Genomic DNA, 24620 nt, shown 5'->3' on the forward strand with positions numbered 1-24620 from the left:
AAGTTTGGAATTCTTTCCTTATTTAAAAATTCAAAACTGAGATTGATAAGTTTTAATTAGGTAAGGTTGTTAAGGAGTACAATATGGAGTTAGATGGCGCTATGAAGAAGTTCGGCCATGCTCCTAATTAGTGGTGGGACAGGTCTGAGGGATAAATGAGCTCTTGCTATTCCTATGGAAGTAAGTGGTTTTGGTATAGTACAGATGAAAAAGATGAGCATCATAGGTCATATTGGAGAGTAGGTAAGTAATAATGAGGATATACTTGAAACTGCTATTATTTCAACTGGAAATCTAGGAAAGTGGGCAAAGGAATGACAGATGGAATTTAATTCAGAGAAGTGCAAAACACTGCATTTTTGGAAGTTAAACCAGGCCAGAACTTTCACAGTGAATTGCAGGCCCCTGCAGTTTTGTAGAACAGAGGGACCTAGGAGTATAAGTACATAGTTCTTTGAAACTGGCAACACAGATAGACAGGATTGTGAAGAAGGCATACGGTATGCTTGCTTTCATCAGCTGTGGCATTGAGTACCAAGAGTTGGGATGTTGTGTGTATTAGTATAAAATGTTGGTTAGACTACAGTTGGTGTATTGTGTGCAGTTCTAGTTGCCACACAATAGGAAGGATGTGATTAACCTAGAGAAACTGCAGAAAAGATTCATGAGGATGTTGCTGGACTGAAGGGCTTGAGTTATATGGAGAGACTGGGTCAGCTGGGACTCTTATCCCTGGAGTGAAGGAAGTTTATAAGATTATGAGGGGCATAGATAGGGTTGATAGTCACAGTCATTTTCCCAGGGAGGGGAGTCTAAGCTAGAAGGTATAGGTTTAATGTGAGGGGGAAAGATTTAAAGGGGATCTGAGGGGCAAGTTTTATACACAGAGGGTGGTGGGTATATGAAACTAGCTGCCAGAATAAGTGATAGAGACAGGTACAATTACAATGTTTAAAAATGAATAATTTGGACAGGTACATGGATAGGGTAAGTTTAGAGGGATATAGGCCAAATGCAGGCAAATAGGATTAGCTTAGATAGGCATCTTGGTCAGTATGGATGAGTTGGGCAAAAGGACTTGTTTCTGCGCTGTAAAACTCTATAAACCTCTGAGATTTTGACTCATCTTGAGTTTGATATTAAACAAGTAAATTGGAATAATGGTGAAAGCATCAAAGTTTCATCAGCAAATGTGTGAAAAATATCCATTCTTGTGGATAATTTACCAAGAAATAGTAAGGGTATAGAACCCAGTGTACACCTTTAGCTGCACTAACGATAAGTAAATAGCACTCGATTGACAACAATGTAGTAACTGAGGTGATGGAGGTAAAAGCAAAACAGGCAGAGAACAGGAGAGAAGGTAACTTTTGGAGGAGGATGAACTGATTGTGAAGATAATAAAGGAGTTCAAAATTTCAGAACAGTAGACGGCCAGTTTCACAGTCATAAATTATGTCATTTGTGACACTAACTAAGAGAAATTCAGTATTACGGATAAGGTTGAAGTGAGTTTGAAGGAGCCAGTAGGTAGATACATTGCTGCAAAATTACAACTTATTCCAAATCATGTGAAAGACAAGATGAGATCTGGGTTTCCTTCGGAGGAAATGGGTATGGATGCTATCTGAATGGGAAACACTAATAATGTTAATGTATTGGAGACAAAAGTTAAGCATAGACTGGGAGTGAACCATGAAAATTCACCTGTTATTTTTAAAAAGATATTTGGCAATATGAATGGAAATCAGAGGAAAAGTTTGTATATTTTTAAAGGGGGAAGTTTTTGGAATATGTCCATGGTTAACAGTTTTATAAAGTATTTTTATTCAATTTGTTTTTAAAAATAATCACATGTAAAATGTTTGTGAATGCTGCTTTGCATTAGGAATTGCTTAACTAAAATACCTCACAGATTTCTGATGCATTTGTTGCTGAATACCCTTTCACTTTCTAAACAAATAATTGTTCTTGTTAAATAAACCTTAACACTGAATGATTGTTTTATCCATGCCTGCTGTTTAATCAGGACAGTCTGACAGAGCAGATAAATTAGCACTGATTAGTCCTGTGAAAGATGCCATTTAATTTTGACTGGATCACACTGGCAGTTTTGTTGCAGGCTATTGAACCTTGAAGGTTACTTCGGTGGAAATGCTTAATGATACAATGTTTTTCTTTCCATCTACTAACCATTATGATGATGTGTATTGGCATGAAGAATATACGAGACTAGAGGACAAATGTGGAGGTCCATACAAGTGTTTTCTCATGCTTTGGTTTTCCAGCCTAGATCTGCAGAAATAAAAACTGACTACCTGTCAATCATAATGGATCCAGATGAAGTGCCACTCGATGAGCAATGTCTCCCTTATGATGACAATAAATGGGAATTTCCTCGAGACAGACTGAAGCTAGGTATGAGCAGAAAAATGTAATGCTTTCTCTGGAGTACATGGTAACACAAACTGGTCATTCATAATTCTCAATTGACAACTATTTTCTTAATAAATCTTTAGTAAAAATACCAAAATCCTTCTTTACATCCATGGTAAGTAATCCACATAGGTACAGGGTAAGCCATTAAACCACATTCTTGGATTATTTGTACCAGAAGTCCAAATACCAAATTTTTCTCCTAATTTTACTTTTTAGTTTACTCCACTGGGTAGAATAGCTGTTTACATGATATAAATTATGTACCTGCAAAATTCAGTTTGGTAATGGGTGATTTGGATGCTGAGGGTGCTTAATTGGTTCCAAAGTAGCACCTGAGACATGCACACTCATTTGTGTCATGCGATATATTGGAGGCTGAATTGGTGAGGACGTTAGTGAATGAACAAGAATGCTCACCTTAAGTATGCAGAATGGGCATATTGTGATGTCTGTCTGCAACCTTCAAGTAGTTGGCCCCAGCGTTGCCACAGCTTTCTTGGACAGTTAGATCTTGTGGATTTACCTTGAGGTTAAGTATTGCCATAGTGAAACTGTTGCTTGAATAATGAATGGGAATGGGAAATCTAACTAATTTTATCCTTGGCTGATCCACAGCATGGCGGGCAATTGTGCTGCTTTTGGTGCTGCCCCAGCTCAGTAAAATAGCGATTGAACCTAGAACTGTTCTGGTCTGTTGGTGTGGTACAATCAGATATCTCCTTAAGTGGAGTCAACTGTATTTTGAACTATATTTTAAAAACGAATGCTTCACTTGGTTCCTGATGTACTTTTAGATAAGGAGCTCAAAATACAGGTTCAACTGATATCGGAATAGAAAATTCCAAACCCATTTGTTTGATTGAGACTGATGACTGTTCTCTGCAATTTATGAATTTATGTGCCACAAGAGCATTCAGAGAATATACTTAAGAGAGACAAACTGAACTCATGGAAGCAAGGTTGGCTCCAGCTTCATTCTTTTTCATTGGCACCAAAAGCAGTAATTTGATAAATTAGTAGTAAAAATAAAGTCCCTGGAGCCAATCTTACCCTTTAACAGTGTCCTCATCAGGCTTGAGCTGATGTGTCCATTTTCCTTAGACATTAATGGAGATATAATGGATAAATAATCACTTTTAGATGGCGCCAGAGTGTGGTGATTTGTTGCAAGCTATTCTCTACAGATCTACTCATTATTTTTACTATATTCGTTTCAATGCACTGTGTAATGAATTGATCTGTACGATCGGTACGCAAGACAAGTTTTTCATTGTATCTCAGTACATGGGACAATAATAAACCAATACCAATACTTCTTCATGACCAAAGATCCACCTCTTCTCATAGAGTAGACTTTCCTCTGAAGATGTCCCAAAGTTTTTTGAAACAGACACCATGTGAGTTTACAATCACACAGTCTACAATTCTGCTTTTCCGTGTCACTTTTCTGAAAGGGCAGGTAAAGGAAATTTGCTCCAGACACAGTAAAATAACATTCTTCCAATGATGCTTACTTACTAACTTCCTTGAGATCTTACTATTTTGCTTGTATGTTAATTAACTCAGCTATAGAAGTAGTATATAATGGTTTTCTTTTTATTAAACATTTCTTGCTTATATGTTGGAAATAAAATCATAAAGTCAATCTCTGGCCAAAAAAGAATTGAAACCTCCTAGTACATCAATTTAAATACTAGTTTTTCTTCTATGCACATCAAATTCTAAAATCACCAGTCTTTATAAAGCTAGCTGTTAGACTTGGTTTCCTTCCATTGTGATCAATTGGAACTCAGGATCAAAAACCAAAATACTGCAAATATTTAACAACATATACCATTAATAGTTAAATTCCATTGCTTTTTTATAGTGACGTTCAAGGTACATACTGTGGTCTGATGAAAACAATACTTCATTTTCACATCTCTGTTACAGTACTGGATGAAACTGGATAAAACAAAATAAGGTCATATGAGAAAGGTTATTGCATTGTGGATTCTAAAGAGAATGGAAAAAATCTTTTTATTAACTTCACTGCTTGTCTCAATCTATAGGTAAAGCTCTTGGCCGTGGGGCTTTTGGGAAGGTGGTGGAAGCTTCTGCTTTTGGCATCAATAAATCAGCCACGTGTAAAACTGTTGCCATTAAAATGCTGAAAGGTATTTTGACTTTGATATTTCAAAACTGCCGTAGTGATTGCTACAGCTTAAAGACCCAGTTTATTTAAAATATATACTTGACAAATCATAATTATAGAATCATAGAGCCAAACGGCATAGAAACAGGCCCTTGGCACACCAAGTCTGTGCCGACCATCAAACAGCCATTTACACTAATCCCTATGTTGATTCTCCCCTCATTCCCGTCAATTTCTATCCTGAGATTCTACCACCCACTTGCACACTAGGGACAATTTACAGCAACCAATTAACCTATCAGCCTGAGTGTATTTGGGGTGTGGCAGAGCTGGAGCACCTGGAGGAAATCCACACAGTCACAGGGACAGCAAGCAAACTCCACACAGACAGCAGCACAAGGTAGGATTGAAAGTGGGCTGCTAGCGCTATGAGACAGCACCTCTACCAGCAGTGCCACTGTACTGCCCTATTGTGTTAGATAAAGACCATCTGGTCACTATTGGGTAGATAATAAAATTAAAAAGCAGAAATTCCATTGTCCAATATTTTAGTGCCAAAATTCCTATGATTGCTTTCATAAAGCGGATGACTTTGCCATTGATCTTGCCTAAGTTTGTCTTATTACCTTATTAGTACAGACTACATGGATGCAAATGACAATCTAGGTGCATTCACAGTGTATGCCCATTTCTGTGAGATATCCAAGGTATGCACTCACAGCAGAAGGGTGTGGTGGGTGGTATGGCAGTGGTGGTGGTTAGTAAGGCATCTCTCCTGATTTATATAAAAAAAAACTTTTCAGGGAGTTAGATCAGTACTGTTGAGGGTGGGGTGTTGTCACACACATGGCACATGAGACACCACAGGGCCCTGTCCAGTCTCAATGTCGGAATTTCTAGTTTTCAAGGCCTGTCGCTTCACTTCTCTCCCTGACCACCATTTATCCCATAAGGGGAGACTGACTTTGTTCACTTACAAGACAACCAGAAACTTTTCAGTTGGCTCCCCAAGGTTTTCATGGGGATCCTGCCCATCTTCTGCCACAGTCACTGTGGAAAATCTGTTGAAACTCTGTTGAATTATGCATACTGCATAAAAAAAGAGAATGGAATAAGGATATGAGCGTGTAAAATAATAAATATTAGTTCTGGCATTAAAAGATTAAAAATTGTGGAATTATTCTAAATCCTTATGTCCGTGTTTTGTATTTGTCTTTACTGTGCTTGTGTACAACAATAAAGCCTTCAACTGTTTATATTTTCATTGAATAGATATTGAAAATGCTATAGCTTGAGATTAGTATTCTAAGTTGTTTAAAATATTTTCTTTTCAGAGGGCGCCACAGCCAGTGAACATAAAGCTTTAATGTCAGAGCTAAAGATCTTGATTCATATTGGAAACCACCTAAATGTGGTGAATTTATTGGGAGCATGCACCAGACATGGAGGTTTGTAACATTATGACTCCCTTGCCAGTATAGTGGAATTTAATAGCACAGAGCAAAATGTTTGTTGATGTTAGTCTGAAAAATTAGCTTATTTATGATTAAAAATAACAACGTGATTATGGAAGATCTCAAAAGGCAAGGAAAAACTGCAGATGCTGAAAACCTGAAATAAAAACAGAAAATGCTAGATATTCAGAAGGGCAGGGAATGTCTGTGGAAAGAGGAAGGGTTAACATTTAAGGTCATGACCTGTCATCAGAACAATTGTTATCAGGTCATTGACCTGAAAACTTCCTTCTAATAGAAGTATGAGGTTAAATAGATGAAGAGAATGAAATGAAAGAGTATCCGTGGAAACAATGACCAGGATTATTGTTAGTAACTGCTGCAATCATCCCCAATATTTGAATACCACCATAATGTTCAAAGGCATGGATGGTATACAATAACTAGTCCAAAGCTATTTGATAACAATAAGCCTGTGCTTGCCACTGTACTAGTGGCAACTTGATCCCTGAAGCTGGCTCCTGATTAGTGAGACCCTGTGGATCACATGGTCATCCTGCAAAAATAGTAATACCTGCTCCCAGAAATACCTTGATGGTTGACTAAACCATAACCCTATGTTTACCAGCTATCAAAAATTTCAAAAGACTTGTTTGTCTTTTCATTTAGTATGCATGTAGATGCAGAGTGTAGAAAGACTGTGAGCAAGGATAGGCATTGGAAAGGGCAAAATTGCAGTCAGTTGGATGGGCTGAAGTGTATCTACTTTAATGCGAGAACTATCAGGAGCAAGGGTGATGAACTTAAAGCATGGGTAAGTACGTGGTGGCCATTACAGAGACTTGGCTATTGCAAGGGCAGGAATGGCTGCTGGATATTCTGGGGTTTAGATGTTTCAAAAGGGACAGGGACAGAGGTAAAAGAGGTGGGGGAGTGGCTTTGCTGATCAGGGACAGTGTCACAGCTGTAGAAAGGGAGGATGTCCTGGAGGGATTGTCTACTGAGTCAGTGTGGGTGGAAGTCAGAAACAGGAAGGGAGCAATCACTCTATTGGGTGTATTCTACAGACCCCCCCCCCCCCACCCCCAATAGCAGCAGAGACGCTGAGGAGCAGATTGGGAGGCAGATTTTGGAGGTGCAAAAATAACAGGGTTGTTGTCATGGGTGATTTCAACTTCCCTAATATTGATTGGCACCTCCTTAGTGTAAAGAGGATATATGGGATGGAGTTTGTTAGGTGTGTACAGGAAGGATTCCTGACACAGTATGTGGACAGGCCGACTAGAGGAGAGGCCATACTGGACCTGGTACCAGGCAATGAGCCTGATCAGGTTTCAGATCTCTTGGTGGGAGAGAATTTTGGAGATAGTGACCATAACTCCTTGACCTTTACCATAGCCTTGGAGAGGGATAGGAGCAGATGATATAGGAAAGTATTTAACTGGGGGAGGGGGAATTATGATGCGAACTTGGGAGCATAAATTGGGAACAGATGTTCTTGGGGAAGTGCACAGCTGAAATGTGGAGGTTGTTTAGGGAGTACTTGCATGGGGTTCTGGATAGGTTTGTCCCAGTGAGGCAGGGTGAGGATAGTAGAGTGAAGGAACTGTGGTTGACAAGAGATGTAGAATATCTTGTCAAGAGGAAGAAAGAAGCTTATCTGAGGTTTAGAAAGCATGGATCAGACAGGGATATGGAGAGTTACAAGGTAGCCAGGAGGGAGCTTAAGAATGGACTTAGGAGAGCATGACAAGTCCTTGGCGAGTAGGATCAAGTAAAACCCCAAGGTGCTCTACACGTATGTGAAGAATAGGAGGGTGACTAGAGTGAGGGTAGGACCAATCAGGGATAAAAGAGGAAACATGTGCCTGGAGTGGGAAGAGGAAGGGGAGGTCCTTAATGAATACTTTGCTTCAGTGTTCACCAGAGAGAGAGACATTGACACTTGTGAGGATGGCGTACGACAGGTTGATACACTAGGGCATGTCGATGTGAGGAAGGAGAATGTTCTGGAACTTTAGAAAAACATTAGGATAGATAAGTCACCAGGGCTGGACAGGAATATATCCAAGGTTATTACAGGAAGCGAGGGAAGAGATTCTGCACCTTTGGCGATGATCTTTGCATCCTTACTGGCCACAGGAGTAGTGCCAGATGATTGGACAGTGGCAAATGTTGTTCCTTTGTTTAAGAAAGGGAGTGGGGATAACCCTGGGAATTACAGACCAGTGATTCTTACTTCAGTGGTGGGCAAATTACTGGGGAAGATTCTTAGAGACAGGATTTATGGGCATTTGGAGAAGCATAGGCTGATTAGGGACAGTCAGCATGGCTTTGTGATGAGCAGGTCGTGCCTCATGAGCCTGATTGAATCCTTCGAGGATGTGACAAAGCACATTGATGAAGGTAGAGTAGTGGATATGGTGTACATGGATTTTAGTAAGGTGTTTGATAAGGTTCCTCATGGAAGGCTCATTCAGAAAGTCAGGAGGCATGGGATCCAGGGAAACTTGCTGTGGTGGATTCAGAATTGGCTCACCCATAGAAGACATGGTGGTTGTAGATGGAGAATAATCTGCCTGGAGGTTTGTTCTGGGACTCCTGCTCTGTGATTTTCTTTTATAAATGACTTGGATGAGGATGTGGAAGGGTGGGTTAGTAAGTTTGCAGATGACACGAAGGTTGGTGGTGTTACGGATAGTGTAGAAGGTTGCTGTAGATTACAACAGGATACTGATAGAATGCAGAGTTGGGCTGAGAAGTGGCAGATGGAGTTCAACCCAGGGAAATATGAAGTGATACACTTTGGGAGATTGAATTTAAAGGCAGAATAATACAAGGTTAACAGCAGGACTCTTAGCAGTGTGGAGGAACAGAGGGATCTTGAGGTCCACATCTATAGGTCCCTCAAGGTTGCTGCACAGGTTGATGGAGTTGTTAAGAAGGCGTATGGTGTGTTGGCCTTCATTAGTCAGGGTATTGAGTTCAAGAGCCGTGAGGTGATGTTGCAGCTCTGTAGAACTCTGGTTAGACCACACTTGGAGTATTGTGTTCAGTTCTGGTTGCCTCATTATAGGAAGGATGTGGAAGCTTTAGAGAGGGTGCAGAGGAGATTTACCAGGATGCTGCCTGGATTGGAGTGCATGTCTTATGAGGATAGGTTGAGTGAGCTAGGGCTTTTCTCTTTGGAGTGAAGAAAGATGAGAAGTGACTTGATAGAGGTGTACAAGATGATAAGAGGCATAGATCGAGTGGACAGTCAGAGAATTTTTCCCAGGGTGACAATGGTAACACAAGGGGACATAATTTTAAGGTGATTGGAGGAAGATATAAGGGGGATGTCAGGGGTAAGTTTTTTACACAGAGAGTGGTGAGTGCGTGGAACACACTGCCTACAGAGGTTGTGGGGGCAGATACATTAGGGACATCAAAGAGACTCTTAGATACATGAATGATAGAGAAATAGGGGGCTATGTAGGAGGGAAGGGTTAGATAGATCTTAGAGCAGGATAAAATGTCATAGAACATAGAACTGTACAGCGCAACACAGGCCCTTCGGCCCACAATGTTGTGCCAACCTTTAACCCTCACCTAAGACTAGCTAACCCCTTCCTCCCACATATCCCTCTACTTTAAATTCCTCCATATGTTTATCTAGTAATCTCTTGAATTTGACCAATGTACCTGCCTCCACCACCGCCCCAGGCAGCGCATTCCATGCCCCAACCACCTTTTAGGTAAAAAACCTTCCTCTGATATCTCCCTTGAACTTCCCACCCATTACTTTAAAGCCATGCCCTCTTGTATTGAGCACTGGTGCCCTGGGAAAGAGGCGCTGGCTGTCCATTCTATCTATTCCTCTTAATATTTTGTACACCTCTATCATGTCTCCTCTCATCCTCCTTCTCTCCAAAGAGTAAAGCCCTTAGTCTCTCCTCATAATGCATGCACTCTAAACCAGGCAGCATCCTGGTAAATCTCCTCTGCACCCTTTCCAATGCTTCCACATCCTTCCTATAATGAGGTGACCAGAACTGGACACAGTACTCTAAGTGTGGTCTAACCAGAGTTTTGTAGAGCTGCATCATTACATCGCAGCTCTTAAACTCGATCCCTCGTCTTATGAAAGCTAACATCCCATAAGCTTTCTTAACAACCCTATCCACCTGTGAGGCAACTTTCAGGGATCTGTGGATATGGACCCCCAGATCCCTCTGCTCCTCCATACTACACAGAATCCTGCCATTAACTTTGTACTCTGCCTTGGAGTTTGTCCTTTCAAAGTGTACCACCTCACACTTCTCCAGATTGAACTCCATCTGCCACTTCTCAGCCCAGCTCTGCATCCTATCAATGTCCCTCTGCAATCTTCGACAATCGTCTACACTATCCACAACACCACCAACCTTTGTGTCATCTGCAAACTTGCTAACCCACCCTTCTACTCCCTCATCCAAGTCATTAATAAAAATCACGAAAAGCAGAGGTCCCAGAACTGATCCTTGTGGGACACCGCTAGTCACAGCCCTCCAATCTGAATGCACTCCCTCCACCACAACCCTCTGCTTTCTACAGGCAAGCCAATTCTGTATCCACATGGCCAAGCCTCCCTGGATCCCATGCCCTCTGACCTTCTGAAGAAGCCTACCATGTGGAACCTTGTCAAATGCCTTACTAAAATCCATGTAGACCACACCTACTGCACTACCCTCATCAATCTATCTGGTCACCTCCTCAAAGAACACTATCAGGCTTGTGAGACATGATCTGCCCTTCACAAAGCCATGCTGGCTGTCCCTGATCAGACCATGATTCTCGAAATGCCCATAGATCCTATCTCTAAGAATCCTTTCCAACAGCTTGCCCACCACAGACATAAGGCTCACTGGTCTATAATTCCCTGGACTATCCCTACTACCTTTTTTGAATAGGAGGACAACATTTGCCACCCTCCAATCCTCTGGTACCATTCCTGTGGATAACGAGGGCTCAAAGATCCTAGCCAAAGGCTCAGTGATCTCCTCAAATTGCTGTGGGCCGAAGGGCCTGTACTGTGCTGTTATGTTCTATGTCTCAGCCACTTATAAATGTTCAGAAACAATTAAAGGATATTAAAAATAATCATAATTAAAATGTTTTACAATATAAAACATCATAAAGTACTTAAAAAAATTAAATACATACAAGTTAACCCAATTAGTTCAAAACAATTGAAATTACCTGAAACTTACCTATCTCCCTTGGAGCTCTTCCTCTCCAATGAAATCAATGAAATCAGTGAACCTGTGCCCAATCTAACCTGGTGCAGGCTCAGCAGGTAGACTTCCCAATTAACTTCAAGGAAATGACAGGAGGTTGGACCTCCACTGCTGGACTCATAAGGCATTCAAATGTGTTTTAGATTGTCAATCTGTTCTTCACTGCAAAAACAAATGTGCACTACCACTCCAAAGCAACTGTGGGTGTCTCACTTAGACACTTTGAACCTTGTGATACATCTGATACTGAGATTTAGTCTTGGAGCCTAGAATCCCTGCAATCTCATAGCAAGAAATGTGCAGCTGAGGATGTTGAGAGCAGAGTACAGGGAGGAAGTGTTATACATCAGTGCCAAGTCTCAAAAACGTCATTTAGTGGGAACAACACCATCAGAACACCAGATGAATTGTAAGTTTCAAAAATACTTTCTTATGAAGAAAAAGTTTTTAAATCTTAAGATACAATTTAACTTTGTAATGCAATCCGAGAGCCTCCATAGCCAGTTTGTGCACAAGGCAAATCATTGGGAGCACATTATTGATTTTCTGATGTGCAGAAATGACAGGCAAGGTTCTGGATGGAAATGCAATTTAGATAATTATTCCTTGTCTTATCCCAGCGTAATTGAACCACACTATGCCTTACTTTTCTATGCACAGGTCCTTTGATGGTGATCGTTGAATACTGTAATATGGAAACCTCTCCAACTATCTTTCAGACCAAGAGGAATAACTTTGTGTTGCACAAGGTGAACATACATAACCATTCATTAAAAAAAATACTGAATTATTACGTTTCCAACCTATTGAATGTAATTAATGGACAGTATTTCACTCACAACAGGAATGTTTCTACACATTGCACCTTTTATTTCTCTTTAAAGGAAGAGTCAACTGAGTGATGTGATTAAATATTCAAAATTAACCTACTGTGATCTTTTCTCTATTCAGACTCTGTCTCATCATGCTATTGGGAGTAGGAATCAATAGGAATTTATTATGTGGCAAATTACATGCAAGGGTCTGCATCCTACTATTTTGAAGTGCAGGCCTCAAAACTCGTTTAGGCTATTTTCAAGCATCAAATAGACATAGATGTTGATGCCTGCACTCAGGAACATAGGCATGAGGCTTGCAAAAAATTTATTCTGCAGTGTCTTCTAAATATCTGCACTGTGAACAAAATGGATTGCATAGAATATGATTATTCTGTCATAGCTTGCCAGAATAATCATATTCTATGCCATCCATCATACTCAGGGTGTCCTTGAGCATCTTTTGTGAGGATGGGAGTAGTTTGAAGGACACAGATCATTACCAGTTAAGGATGTTGGATATATTTTGAAGCCAGGAGGAGATCTGAGGCTCTTTCTGGCTCCACGTCAGTTCAAGACAAAAAATAAAGTTATCATATCACTTTGACTTTCTAATTGCCTACTTAAGCTGCATGCCAACTCTCAGTGATTCATGAACAAGGACTGTCAGGTCCATCTGGACTCCAATACCTTTCACACTATCAACAAAAAAATCTTTGCCTTTCTATTTTTCCTACCAATGTGGATCATTCCACATTTTTGCCTTATATTCCATCTGTTATGTCCTTCCCCATTCCCTTAACCTGTCCACAGCACCCTGAGGCCTTTCTGCATCCTCCTCACTGCTCATGCTCCCACCCAGTCTCCAAGCTTAAAAATGATGTGTTTCCTTCTACCCTCTATTTTCTGTCAGTTAACCAATGGCATTTCTGAAGGACTTAGTCTTCTATTTAACTGCATGCTATGCCTGGGTCGCGACTTGCCATAGCTGAATAGGGTGAGTGATAGGGGTGGGCGTTAGTGGTGTGGTGGAGAGGACAGAGAAAAATAAGAGGTTCCATTTAGCAAATGATTTCCATCGATTTACCAAACATAATGCAGTTAAAATCCATTTACTACTTCATTAACTAGCTATGCAATATAATAGTGTGTTGCTATCAATGGAACTGCAGATTTTAAGAGGTGTAAAATGTACCTTTGCTATCAAGTTTTCAATGTATCAACCAAAATCAACCAATTTTTTAAAGCTCTTGTCCTGTATTTTATGTCTAGGAGACTACACTACAGGCAGATCAAATGCAAGGAAAAGATCCCCATGGAGGGGAAAAAGAGAAGGCTGGCAAGTGTTTGCAAGCTCTGAGAGCTCCACCAGCTCTGGATTTGATGAAGATAAAACTCTAAGTGAGGTTGAAGAGAGAGGAGGGGTAAGAACTGATTCCTTCCTGATTTCTTCCTGATTTACAGCCCTCAAAGTTATTTTTACATCAGACTGTGTATCTTTGATGTCCTTGCTGATTATCTATCTAATAAACATCCGTGGGAGATTCTTAATAGGAGGAGACACACCTTTCAAGTTTGGAAAGGAATAAAAATACATGGTGTACCATCTGTAGAAAAAAATGTTCTTATCAGCATATCTATAGTTTTCCAGAACTGTAGAGAGGAAACCTCACCTCATTATTTTGCCACTAATCTGTGGGAGGTGAAAGGGTGTAGCAGAGTTAGCAAACATGGCAGGAATAAAAAGCATACATCAGGAGTTGTTGTAGCTTTACCATTGCCATGTTTTGACCAGTGGTTAACCAAATGATCTGAAATGTTAGTTACTGTAGTATCCCACAGAGCCAACAGCTTATTAGTGAGACAACACTGAAAACAATCCAGGAATGGATGATAGGGCTTTCCACTCCTCATTTGGATCCACCAAAATATACACAGTAATTAATACTTTAAGCTATATTTTGTTCCAAGGGATTCCACAGAGCTAATGAATGTTCAAATTTCAGTGATATTTGGTATCACAAAGATTCATGTCATGAAATACAAAGTTTTGTTTGCCAAGCATTGCAAATAACTGCTTATTTTCTGATGTGTGCTAGGCAGTGAGTAGTACGGGTCTAATGGTTAAATTATGACACTCACTGCTAAGGGCCATACATGAAGAATGATTTACCTTTCAATCATTTGCTATTTAATTTCCATTTCACTCGCTGCATACACAGTTCCAAAAAGCTCAACCTTAACCTTTCTACCAGGCACTTTACCGTCTTCCTACTTAACAATGAATGTAACTAAATCTTAATCATTCATTTTCTCTTAAACCAACTAGATGTTAGTAATCTAAGTTTTTTAAAAAAGGAGGCATTATGGTAACCATACATCCTCTGCTTCCAGTTTTAATTTCCATGTTTGCCCCATTGTCAGCTCCTTTTGTTTTACATCATTGCTGATTTTACCATTCACTCCTACTGTCTGTTCTATCCCTTTCTCTTCTGTAAGTTACTTGCACTGCTTTTCCTTGACTTCACTCCTATTCATTGCTAGCATTCTTATGTTTCTGATCTGGAATAATCTGAGTGTATTGGTTTTGCTTCTTTCTCCACAGATGTTGCCTAATCTCCAAAATGCTTCCAGCACTTCCTTTTGTTTTTATTTTGGATTGCTAATATCCTTGGTATTTTGTGGACAAATGATCTCTTGGGCAAGGTACCAAAGAGTAATTGGCAATGTCACATCTATTCCAGGGCTTGAGTCTGGGAACAAAGAAGAAAATTGGAATGTTGCAGTCAAATTTGGATATGAAAGCAAATCACAACTTGTAGGAAAGGATTCTGTTGGAATCTAGGACATTGGAGGACAGTGAATTTCACCTTTGAAGCTTCATAAATCCCAAGAGTTTACAGTATATTATATTGTACCTTATTATTGCATTTCTGTGCAATGATGTGTTTTTAATTGGAATAATTTCCTGATTTATAATTTTACTTGTTGAAGGCAAGTTGTTTGCATAACTTAAATGGAAGAAGTTTAGGAGACTGATTCATGTGTTAATCAGGACAGAAATGTAGTAGCAATGCAGCAGATTATGGGAGAATTACTGGAAAAGAATTTTATGGAAAAAGGAAAGATTAATGATCTCTGGGGATATGGGAGAGAATAGACTATAAAAAGGAATACAGTGCCAATTGTGAACTGTAATGAATGGCTAGGAAGGATGTAATTGCTTGCTATTTGGGATCATTATGTTGAGTTGGTTCAGGAGGATATAGCAAAAGTGTGTTTGAGTTGATTGTGTCAATACTGATTCCACGGTTCCTGCTAGATTAGTCAAAAGAACATTATTATAGGCAAGAAATAAAATACTGAAAACATCTGATGTCTGAAATAAAATAAGAAGGCAATGGAAACACTCAGGTCAGGTAGCATCCATGGTGAACGTGAAAAAACTAATGCTCAGATATTATTCTTTGGCTGAATACTTTGGTGGAGTTGACTTCAATCTTGTTTTTGATTCAAAGGGTAAATGGATATGATGGAATTGGTAAAGATTTACTATTAAAGAATTACTTCAATACACAGAGATCTTCTTTTGTTATCTGATGTAGTAGTAGAGCTGTAAATATAATTTTATATTTAGATGATTAAGCCGGATATTACATTGAAAGTAACAAAGTATCACTCTGATGTTTCCTTCATATTAGTGGATCGGGCATTGAATTGTTATATCCTTACAAGGTCTGCCCCATGTAACGGCAGTCACATACTGGAGAACTTTTAATTTTCCATTTATGCCTCATATATCTGTTTCTCCCATAGCTTGAGTGGATACAGTTTAGAATTGCTCATGAGGTTCAGGGAAGATCAAACCCGGAGACCTTCTGCATTGAATCTAACATGAGCTGTTTATTTGGGACTTCTTGTGAATGCCATTGGTTTTTCCAAGCTTCACTGGGATTGAAGAATATAGAAATAATTTGCATTAATATTAAAGGATTATATCTTGTTCCTCATACAGTGAGAACTTTATTACTGAACTGATAAATGCAGTAGCAATTCAAAATTAACAATTCATTCCTTTCTTTTTGAATAATTGATAGATGCTGTTGACTTGTACAAACAACCAATTACCATGGAGGATCTGATCAGTTACAGTTTTCAGGTGGCCCGAGGCATGGAATTCTTAGCATCAAGAAAGGTTTGAATGCAATCCAAATAAAAATTCTGAAACTCTGGGTCATTGACATTAGAAATAGTTGAAGGTCTCTTTGCTGACTGCAGCTCTTTTTCAAACAATAATACGACTTGCATGCATTGACCACTGATCAGGCTGTAGTTTGCTCTGGTGTGGGACAACTCATTGTACGGGAGTTGATCCCACACCATGGCAGTTCATCACGTTGATGGAGGTGGAGAGTGGGCCATGAGCAGACTGGAGAACATCATGTCCCCCTCCCCATGTTTTCCCTCCCCATGTTTTCACTCCCCTTCATGGCAGTCTTTTCTGCTGATATGCTGTGGTTACCATGGAGAAATTGTTTTAAGTACTAACTTGCTTCCCAGCAGTCAACCTTGCACTCCACACAGGTCCCAACAGGAACAACTGAGGTCCTCTTTTGGGCTGTGCTAAATGATGAGCTACCTTCAATGTATTTTTGGCAAATTTTGCAAATTATTTTGATGGATCAGAGTGGGCATTAGCATTATAGTCACCGAATGTTTAGTGCAGAGAGAAAAGATTACACAATTTCAAGGCTACAAATTGTTAGCAATTAAAGTAAAAATGTTGAAAGCTCAGGCATTTCTTCTGCAAAACATATATGGCTTACATGATTAATCAGTTAGTTGACAACTATGTACATTCATTTCAAGATCCATTGATGAAAATGTATCTGTTTAATGAATTGACTATTACAAGATATCAAACTCCCAAGGGGTCTGGCAGTGTAAATGGTGGAAGGATATTTACCTGTCTGAGGAGTCTAGACAATAGGTCACACTCTTAGGATAAAAGTCAGCTGGATAAAACTGAGGTAAGACAAAAGATTTGTGTATCTTTGAAATTCTTTATCCCTGAAAGTTGAGCGTATGTCCAAAACAGAGGTTTATGTATTTTGGGAACAGAGGGATCTGGGGATGGTGTTAAAAGGTAGAGTTGAAGTGGAAAGTCAGTTATGATCTTATCAAATAGCAGAGTAGGTATAAGGGGCTGAATGATCTACACCTCTATTATTTCATGTTACTATGTTTATAGACTACATGCTTATGGACATCAACATCAGCAGCAGTCTATTGTATATTAAATTATCTCAATATAATTTGAAAAATATCACACAATTTAAGCAGCATTTTAATTAATTAATTAATTGAATCATGGTTAAAAATAGAAGACACAGGAAATAGAAAGCTGAATAAGAATTCCAGTTAAAACATAAAAATTTTGATATTTCCAGCATTGGTAACCATCTCCTTTGGAAAAAGTAGAATTGTTAAAGATAATGTATAATCTATTATCACAAATAGCTTGGAACAAACCTAAAGTGTTATGTTGACTCCCCTAGTTTAATTGGTACAGTTAAGGCAGGGACCCAATAGTCAATGGAATGACTGTCATTTCCTATTCATTATTTGGCCCATCTTTCTCTATCCATTGCTTTACATAACCTGTGGAAGATCCTGTGCTTTGTTCTGTAGCACTGTGAAAATGTCATGGAAAAATCATGGAAGAATGTTTTCTTACCTGTTATCTGCTGCCAAGTAGAAATGTTCACGTAAGCTATGCTGAGGCATTTGTAGAAGCACAGTACGAGGCTGGATTTGTGACGCCCAGCTCTTCCTCCCATCTAGAACTGCAATGAATGATTATTACATTTAATGACTTACTTTCAAATAGTGATTTCTGAAAACAAATACATTTGTTACGCAAGTTCTGAGGAACTCAAGCAGACATCCTACTTGCTTCTGTCTACTTCCCCAGGAAAAATGTTAAATTATATTTTTTTTGTATCATTAGGCAAAGAGGTTTTACTAAAAAAGTTTCATTATAAATAATGATATCAGGAAACTCATGGCAATGATTGAGGAAATGAGTTTTGAGAATGCAACTCTTTTATTACAGTGCATCCATCGAGATCTGGCAGCAAGAAACATCCTTTTATCTGAGAACAATGTAGTAAAGATCTGTGACTTTGGACTTGCACGAGATATTTATAAAGATCCTGATTATGTACGAAAGGGAGATGTAAGTTCATTTAATGGGATTATTTGAAAAGATGCGAATAACTTGACAAGTAAAAATTAAGATTACTTTTGCATAAGGAGCTAGTCATGTCAATAACCTTTGTTCATTAATATTTGCAAGGCAGGCTCCCTCTCAAATGGATGGCCCCGGAATCTATATTTGACAAAGTTTACAATACTCAAAGTGATGTCTGGTCTTATGGAGTTTTATTGTGGGAGATATTTTCCTTAGGTATGTCATAATATCTACATCTATGTATTATATTTTGATACAGGACACCTTGTGGCTACACATTGCATGCATATACAGAATATATAGACAGACATGCGTCTAAATATTTATACAGACATGTACAGACATTTATAGAGTGGCTAATGTGCTACCATTGTTTAAAAAGGGTAGCAAAAACAAACCAGGAAACTACAGCCAGAGAGTCTGACACTGGTGGTGGATAAATTGCTGGAGGGGATTCTGAGGGACAGGATCAACCAACATTTGGAGAGAGTGGGTCTGATTTGGGACAGTCAGCATGGCTTTGTGCGTGGGAAGTTGTGTCTAACAAATCTCTTGTAGTTCTTTGAGGAGGTAACAAAGAGGATAGATGAAGGTAGGGTAGTGGGTGTTGTTTATATGGACTTTAGTAAGGCCTTTGACAAGGTCTCTCATGGCTGGTCAGTCTGGAAGGTTAGATCGCATGGGATCCGGGGGAGATAATGGATTGGATTCATAATTGGCTCAGTGGTAGGGTGATGGTCGAGGGTTGTTTCTCAGACTGGAGGTCTGTGTGTAGTGGTGTGCCACAGGGGTCGGTGCTGGGACCTTTGTTTGTAATTTATATAAACGATTTGGATGTGAATGTACAAGGTGTGGTTAGTAAGTTTGCAGATGATACTAAAATATGTGGTGTTGTAGATATTGTAGAAGGTTATGAAAAATTACAGGGGGATCTTGATCAGCTAGGTATGTAGGTTGAAGATTGGCAAATGGCTTTCGATCCAGATAAATGTGAGTTATTGCAATTTGGGAGATCAAACCAGGGTAGGACTTGTACAGTGAATGGTAGGGTCCTGGGTAGTGTTATGGAACAGAGGGACCTAGGAGTGCAAGTGCATAGTTCACTGAAAGTGGCATCACAGGTAGACAGGGTGATGAAGAAGGCGTTTGGCACGCTGGCCTTCATCAGTCAGGGCATTGGATAAAGGAGTTGGGGAATTATGACGCAGTTATATAAGATGTTGGTGAGGCTGTACTTGAAGTATTGTGTACAGTTTTGGTCACCCTATTACAGGAAAGATGTTATTAAATCAGAAAGAGTGCAGAAAAGATTTACCAGCATATTGCCTGGACTTGGGTGCCAGAGTTGCAAGGAGAGGTTGCGTAGACTAGGACTTGGTGTAGCAGTTAGCATAACGCTATTATAGCCCCAGCGACCCGGGTTCAATTCCGGCCACTGTCTGTAAGGAGTTTGTATGTTCTCCCCATGGTCTGCATGGGTTTCCTCTGAGTGCTCTGGTTTCCTTCCACATTCCAAAGATCTACGGGTTAGGAAGTTGTGGGCATGCTATGTTGGCGTCAGTAGCATGGCGACACTTGCAGGCTGCCCCCAGAACCCTCTACGCAAAAGATGCATTTCACTGTGCGTTTTGATGTACATGTGACTAATACAGATATCTTTTATTATGTTATCTTTATTCCCTGGAATGGAGGTTGAGGGGTAACCTGATAGAGGTATATAAGATCACAAGGGGCATAAAAAAGGTGAAAGCACACAGTCTTTTTCCCAGGGAGCGGGTGCTAAAAACAAGAGGGCATAGGTTTAAGATCAGAGGCGAGAGATTTAAAAGGGACATCAGAGACAGCTTCTTCACACAAAGGGTGGTGCGTATTTGGAAATGAGCTGCCAGAAATAGTGATGGAGGCAGGCACATTAGCAACATTTAAAAGCCATCTAGGTAAGTATGTGAATAGGAGAGGACTAGGGGCTAAATGTGGGCAGATGGGACTAGCTCGCTGGGCAACACGGTCAGCATGCATGAGTTGGGCCAAAGGGCCTGTTTCTGTGCTGTATGACTCTATGACATTTGGTTTGGCACATGAAATAATTTATTTTGGATAGGTAGTTGTTTGATTCACAGAAAGTTCCCCAAAGTTGGTTATAAAAATTACCTAATTAAATAATCTCCATAGGTAGTTTCTATTTTAATATGATTCTCAACAAGGACACATACCCTTTGCTTGCTCAGCTATATTGACTCACAGTCTGGCAATGCTTTGATTTTGAAATTCTCTTTCTTGCTTTTACATCTCACCCTAACCGCATTCCTCCAGCCCAACAGTGGTCTGAGTTCTCTGGGCTTCCTCAATTTTGGTAAATTGGATCAGTCAGAGATGACAGTGGAATATTTAACAGTATAGGGGATGTATTATATAATGACACTTGTTGAACCAGATTGCAGTCCCCAGAACAAACCACACCTCAGTAATGTATCTATTATATCAGCCTAAAGGTGTGGTCAGCAGTGAAGTGAAGAGATCTGGATCAGTTGCATTCTATGCATCTCTACCAGCTTGTTACTGGGATAGCCATTGAGTCATAGAAAAATACAGCGTGGGAAATAGGCCCTTCGGTTCTTACCTATACACTGTGGAACGAGACCATTTGGTTCGGACTCCCATTAGAGCTCAGAGGAGCAATCCATTAGATCCATTCCTCATTCCGTATTTCCCTGTAGCTCTGCAATGTATCCTCTTTCACACATGCCCATCAATTTCCCTTTCAATTTTTTATAATTGACCAACACTGGGGGGAGAGGAATTTCCATTTACCAGTTAACCTATTAGTGTATCTTTGGGAGGAGCACCCAAAGGAGACCTGTGCAGTTATGGAGAGAATGAGCAAAACCTGCAAAGTTATCTCTTGAGGTCAGGATTGAATCTGGGTCACTGGAGCTTTCAAACTGATCCCAGCACTTTGAAATGATTAATAGCCTGTAAATTTCAGGCCTCAACTAATGACGTTTGGTGAATGCAAACCATGAGTCATCATAAGACTGGTTGAGAAACAGTACATTATCTAAGTGCCACTGAGTGCAAGTAAAGAGCACTTGTAACCAAGCAAAATCTAATTTCCCATAATGTATTAATTCAGACTGACTCTTCAACATGGCTCAGCATCGTTCCAATCCATCTCCTTTTTATGCATCCAGCTTCTTATGTTCTCTTGGCATTTACTACAATAGTTGTTCCAGCCTGTAGGTAGGATAGCTTCTGGATAGTGGGGGATTGTGTGCTGCCTGAGCCTCCACTGTTCTGTGTTAAACTGGAAATGCAGCTGATATTATCCGGTCATGTCAATCGATTGCTTGACCTGGACCATTGATGATCACCACTAATCAATGAAGAAAGGGAATATGCTGGTGGAAATTATCAAAATATGTGTGGAACAATCAGAGACAGGCCAGATAATAATTTACCTTGTTCTCTGCTAGTACACCCTGTCTGTGTGTCCCAGAACCAGCTAGAATTATTGTGTTATTCCATCCTGTTTCTAACAATTTCTCAAGGCCTGGTTTATTCAGTCATTCCAGAGACTTCTCAACAACTTTCATCTGCCCCATTCTCCTCTATTTCATTGTTCATTAATCATTAGTGTATAATTGTGAACAGGATCAAATGCCTGCTCCTACATCACCAGACTATAATATACTTGTTGCCTGACAGTGTTTGGTATTGATGTGTGTAATGATGGATCCTACTACCAACAGTCCTGTGTAGAGCATTCACAGTACTATTCTTCAGAGTCATCCAGAGCCAGACAAATTATCTCACGAGCTGCCTCAAGAGATTCAAAGGAAAGTGGATAGAGATACGAAGGCAAAAATCTCTGCATGTCACTGTTAAAAATAAATGGTTAAGAGCTACACACTTCTGTGTATTGGAGTAGAACTGGTTGAGTGTTGGATATGGTCGTAGTTTAACATGTGACGAATTCATGACCCATCCACATCCCCCAGACGCTCTGGTTTCCTCCCACATCCCAAAGATGTGTAGGTTGGGAGGTTAATTGGTCACTGTAAATTGTCCCTAGTGTATAGGTGAGTAACAGAATCTGGGAGGAATTGATGGGGATGTGGGCAGAATAAAATTAGATTAATATAGGATTGGTATGAATGGATACTTGATGGCCTGCACAGACTGGGTGGGCTGAAGGGTCTGTTTCTAAGCTGCATGACTCTATGTTCTTATCTCAATTGCCTGTTTTTCAAGCTTCTTGTTAGCTTCTCTAGGGTTTATAAGTCACCATTAATGTGTCAGTACAGAATAATACAGATTTGTGTATAAGGGTTATTTCTTGACATTTACTTTTGTGGAATTTATCAGTTTCAAGGCAGTGAATGCTGTACCTAAATCGGAATGTTTTCTTGATGGGTGACAATGATAAGAAGAATGTTGACATTTCTGCCTCTTCACCCACCAACTTGCCAATATCACTTTCTGGGTTTTGTCAGATCTGACACTGACACAAATTTGTTACAGACAGATCTTTCTTGACATAGTTTTCTTATAATCTGCAATTTGTAGTGAGAGTTACCGTTATCCCTATAGTTACTCTTAAAACATGGTCTTACTTGCATATTTGATTCAGGTGCATCACCATACCCAGGAGTCCAGATCGATGAGGAATTTTGTCGAAGATTAAAAGAGGGCACAAGGATGCGAGCTCCTGACTATTCAACCCCAGAAATGTAAGTTGGCTGACAATAACAAAGCAATTGCTCGATTAAAAAATTCAAGGCCCACATATTTTGCCTTCCATGATGCTGGAAGTCATAAAATATAACCTATGTTCTAAAATAAAGCCTTGCTACTCACTGAAATTGGTCTAAATTAGTGACTAATGATATTTTAAGTTAAATTGCACCAACACATTTCAGATTTGCATTTAAATGGTAGAAATGAATTTACTAAGTACATATTGTACACAGTTATGTGTGTGAGAGTACAATAAAACATTAACTAGTCTTATTATTCACTTGATGTAACGGACACACAGAATATGGAAAAAAGCTGTTAGTGATGTTCTAAGAATATGTGTTAAATAAGGTAAGAGCAGTTTGGGTTCCTTCTGTGATTACAATAATTGTGGCTGTTTTAATTAAAATGGGAGTTGTATAGAGTACTTCACTAGGCATGCTTTAATAATGAATGAATATAATAGGTGACGGGCAGATTGTTCTTGAGAGGTGTAGCATGACAGAATATACTCACAAGATTCAGTGTAAAACATTTAGAACAAGGATAAGAGAAACATTTCTCCCTCAGGGTCTGTGGAACATGCAGCCTGAATCTGTGTAGAGTGACAATTTTATTCCAACCTGCTTGGTGGAAATCAGACGGGCCATTAAAATTGCTCGGAAGGCCTACCTGTCAAATTTTTGTGTCTCCTCCTGCAGCCTTCTATTTTCATTTGGACTTCTATATGGCCCAGAAGAACAACTGTTGGAATGTGCCACCTGCGGACTTGAATAATGCAACATTTTCCCTGCTGGTCTCACATTTAACTTTGTGCTTCATGTACCTTTCCTCTGCTATGTTTGAGCCTGGATTTTTGTTGAGCAGAGATACTAAAGGATGTGAATCAGATGTGGATAAGTGAGCTGAGGTACAGAGTAGCTATGATTTATTGAGTTTCAGACAAAATTCAGAGAGGCTAACTGGGTGACTCCTGTTGCTACCTTGTTTTGTAGTGGTGTGCCGTTTTTTCCAACTATTGATGTAGAGCCCAGTTAAATCTATAACCAACTTAATAGCAACCCCATCTCTGGGAAACCTGAAAGAGATTGATTGTATAAAACTAATTTGATTTTAGTGTGATGTTTATAGGTGTTAATTACAGTTAGTTTACTTTAAATGTAAAATTAACATAATGAAACAATTGCATATTTTAAAGCAAAACAAGTTAAGTGTTTGTTGGGTCTATTCCAGCTATCAAATATTACTCGACTGCTGGCACAATGATCCCAAACAACGGCCCACTTTCACAAAGCTTGTGGAGAGACTTGGGGATTTATTACAAGCAAATGTTCAGCAGGTACTAAAGAGTTGTGAAGAACACTGCCTGGCTGCTAAGTATCTCCAGCTTTTTCCATTTTCATTTCAGATTTCTAGCATCTGCAGCTTTTTGCTTTTCCATTATTGCTATTAGTTAACATTATCATAAACCATTATTGGTTGCAAAGTGGAATAGTTAAAGAAAAGCATTCATTATTTTTTACACATAAA

At 39.5% G+C, this 24620-nt stretch overlaps 1 protein-coding gene across 1 annotated transcript in view; it reads left to right on the top strand.

Annotated features, from left to right (window-relative positions):
- Positions 1 to 24620, top strand: part of flt1 (fms related receptor tyrosine kinase 1) — a 129420-nt gene that overhangs the window by 86681 nt on the left and 18119 nt on the right. The window contains 14 exon segments of the mRNA XM_052026169.1: positions 2289 to 2418; positions 4491 to 4595; positions 5908 to 6021; positions 11946 to 11972; positions 11975 to 12014; positions 12944 to 12982; positions 13388 to 13448; positions 13450 to 13524; position 13810; positions 16198 to 16295; positions 18216 to 18342; positions 18459 to 18569; positions 22984 to 23083; positions 24324 to 24429. Of these exon segments, the coding sequence (XP_051882129.1) occupies positions 2289 to 2418; positions 4491 to 4595; positions 5908 to 6021; positions 11946 to 11972; positions 11975 to 12014; positions 12944 to 12982; positions 13388 to 13448; positions 13450 to 13524; position 13810; positions 16198 to 16295; positions 18216 to 18342; positions 18459 to 18569; positions 22984 to 23083; positions 24324 to 24429 (1134 nt within the window).

Source organism: Pristis pectinata, chromosome 11 (assembly GCF_009764475.1).
Source record: "Pristis pectinata isolate sPriPec2 chromosome 11, sPriPec2.1.pri, whole genome shotgun sequence".
Lineage (NCBI taxonomy): Eukaryota > Metazoa > Chordata > Chondrichthyes > Rhinopristiformes > Pristidae > Pristis > Pristis pectinata.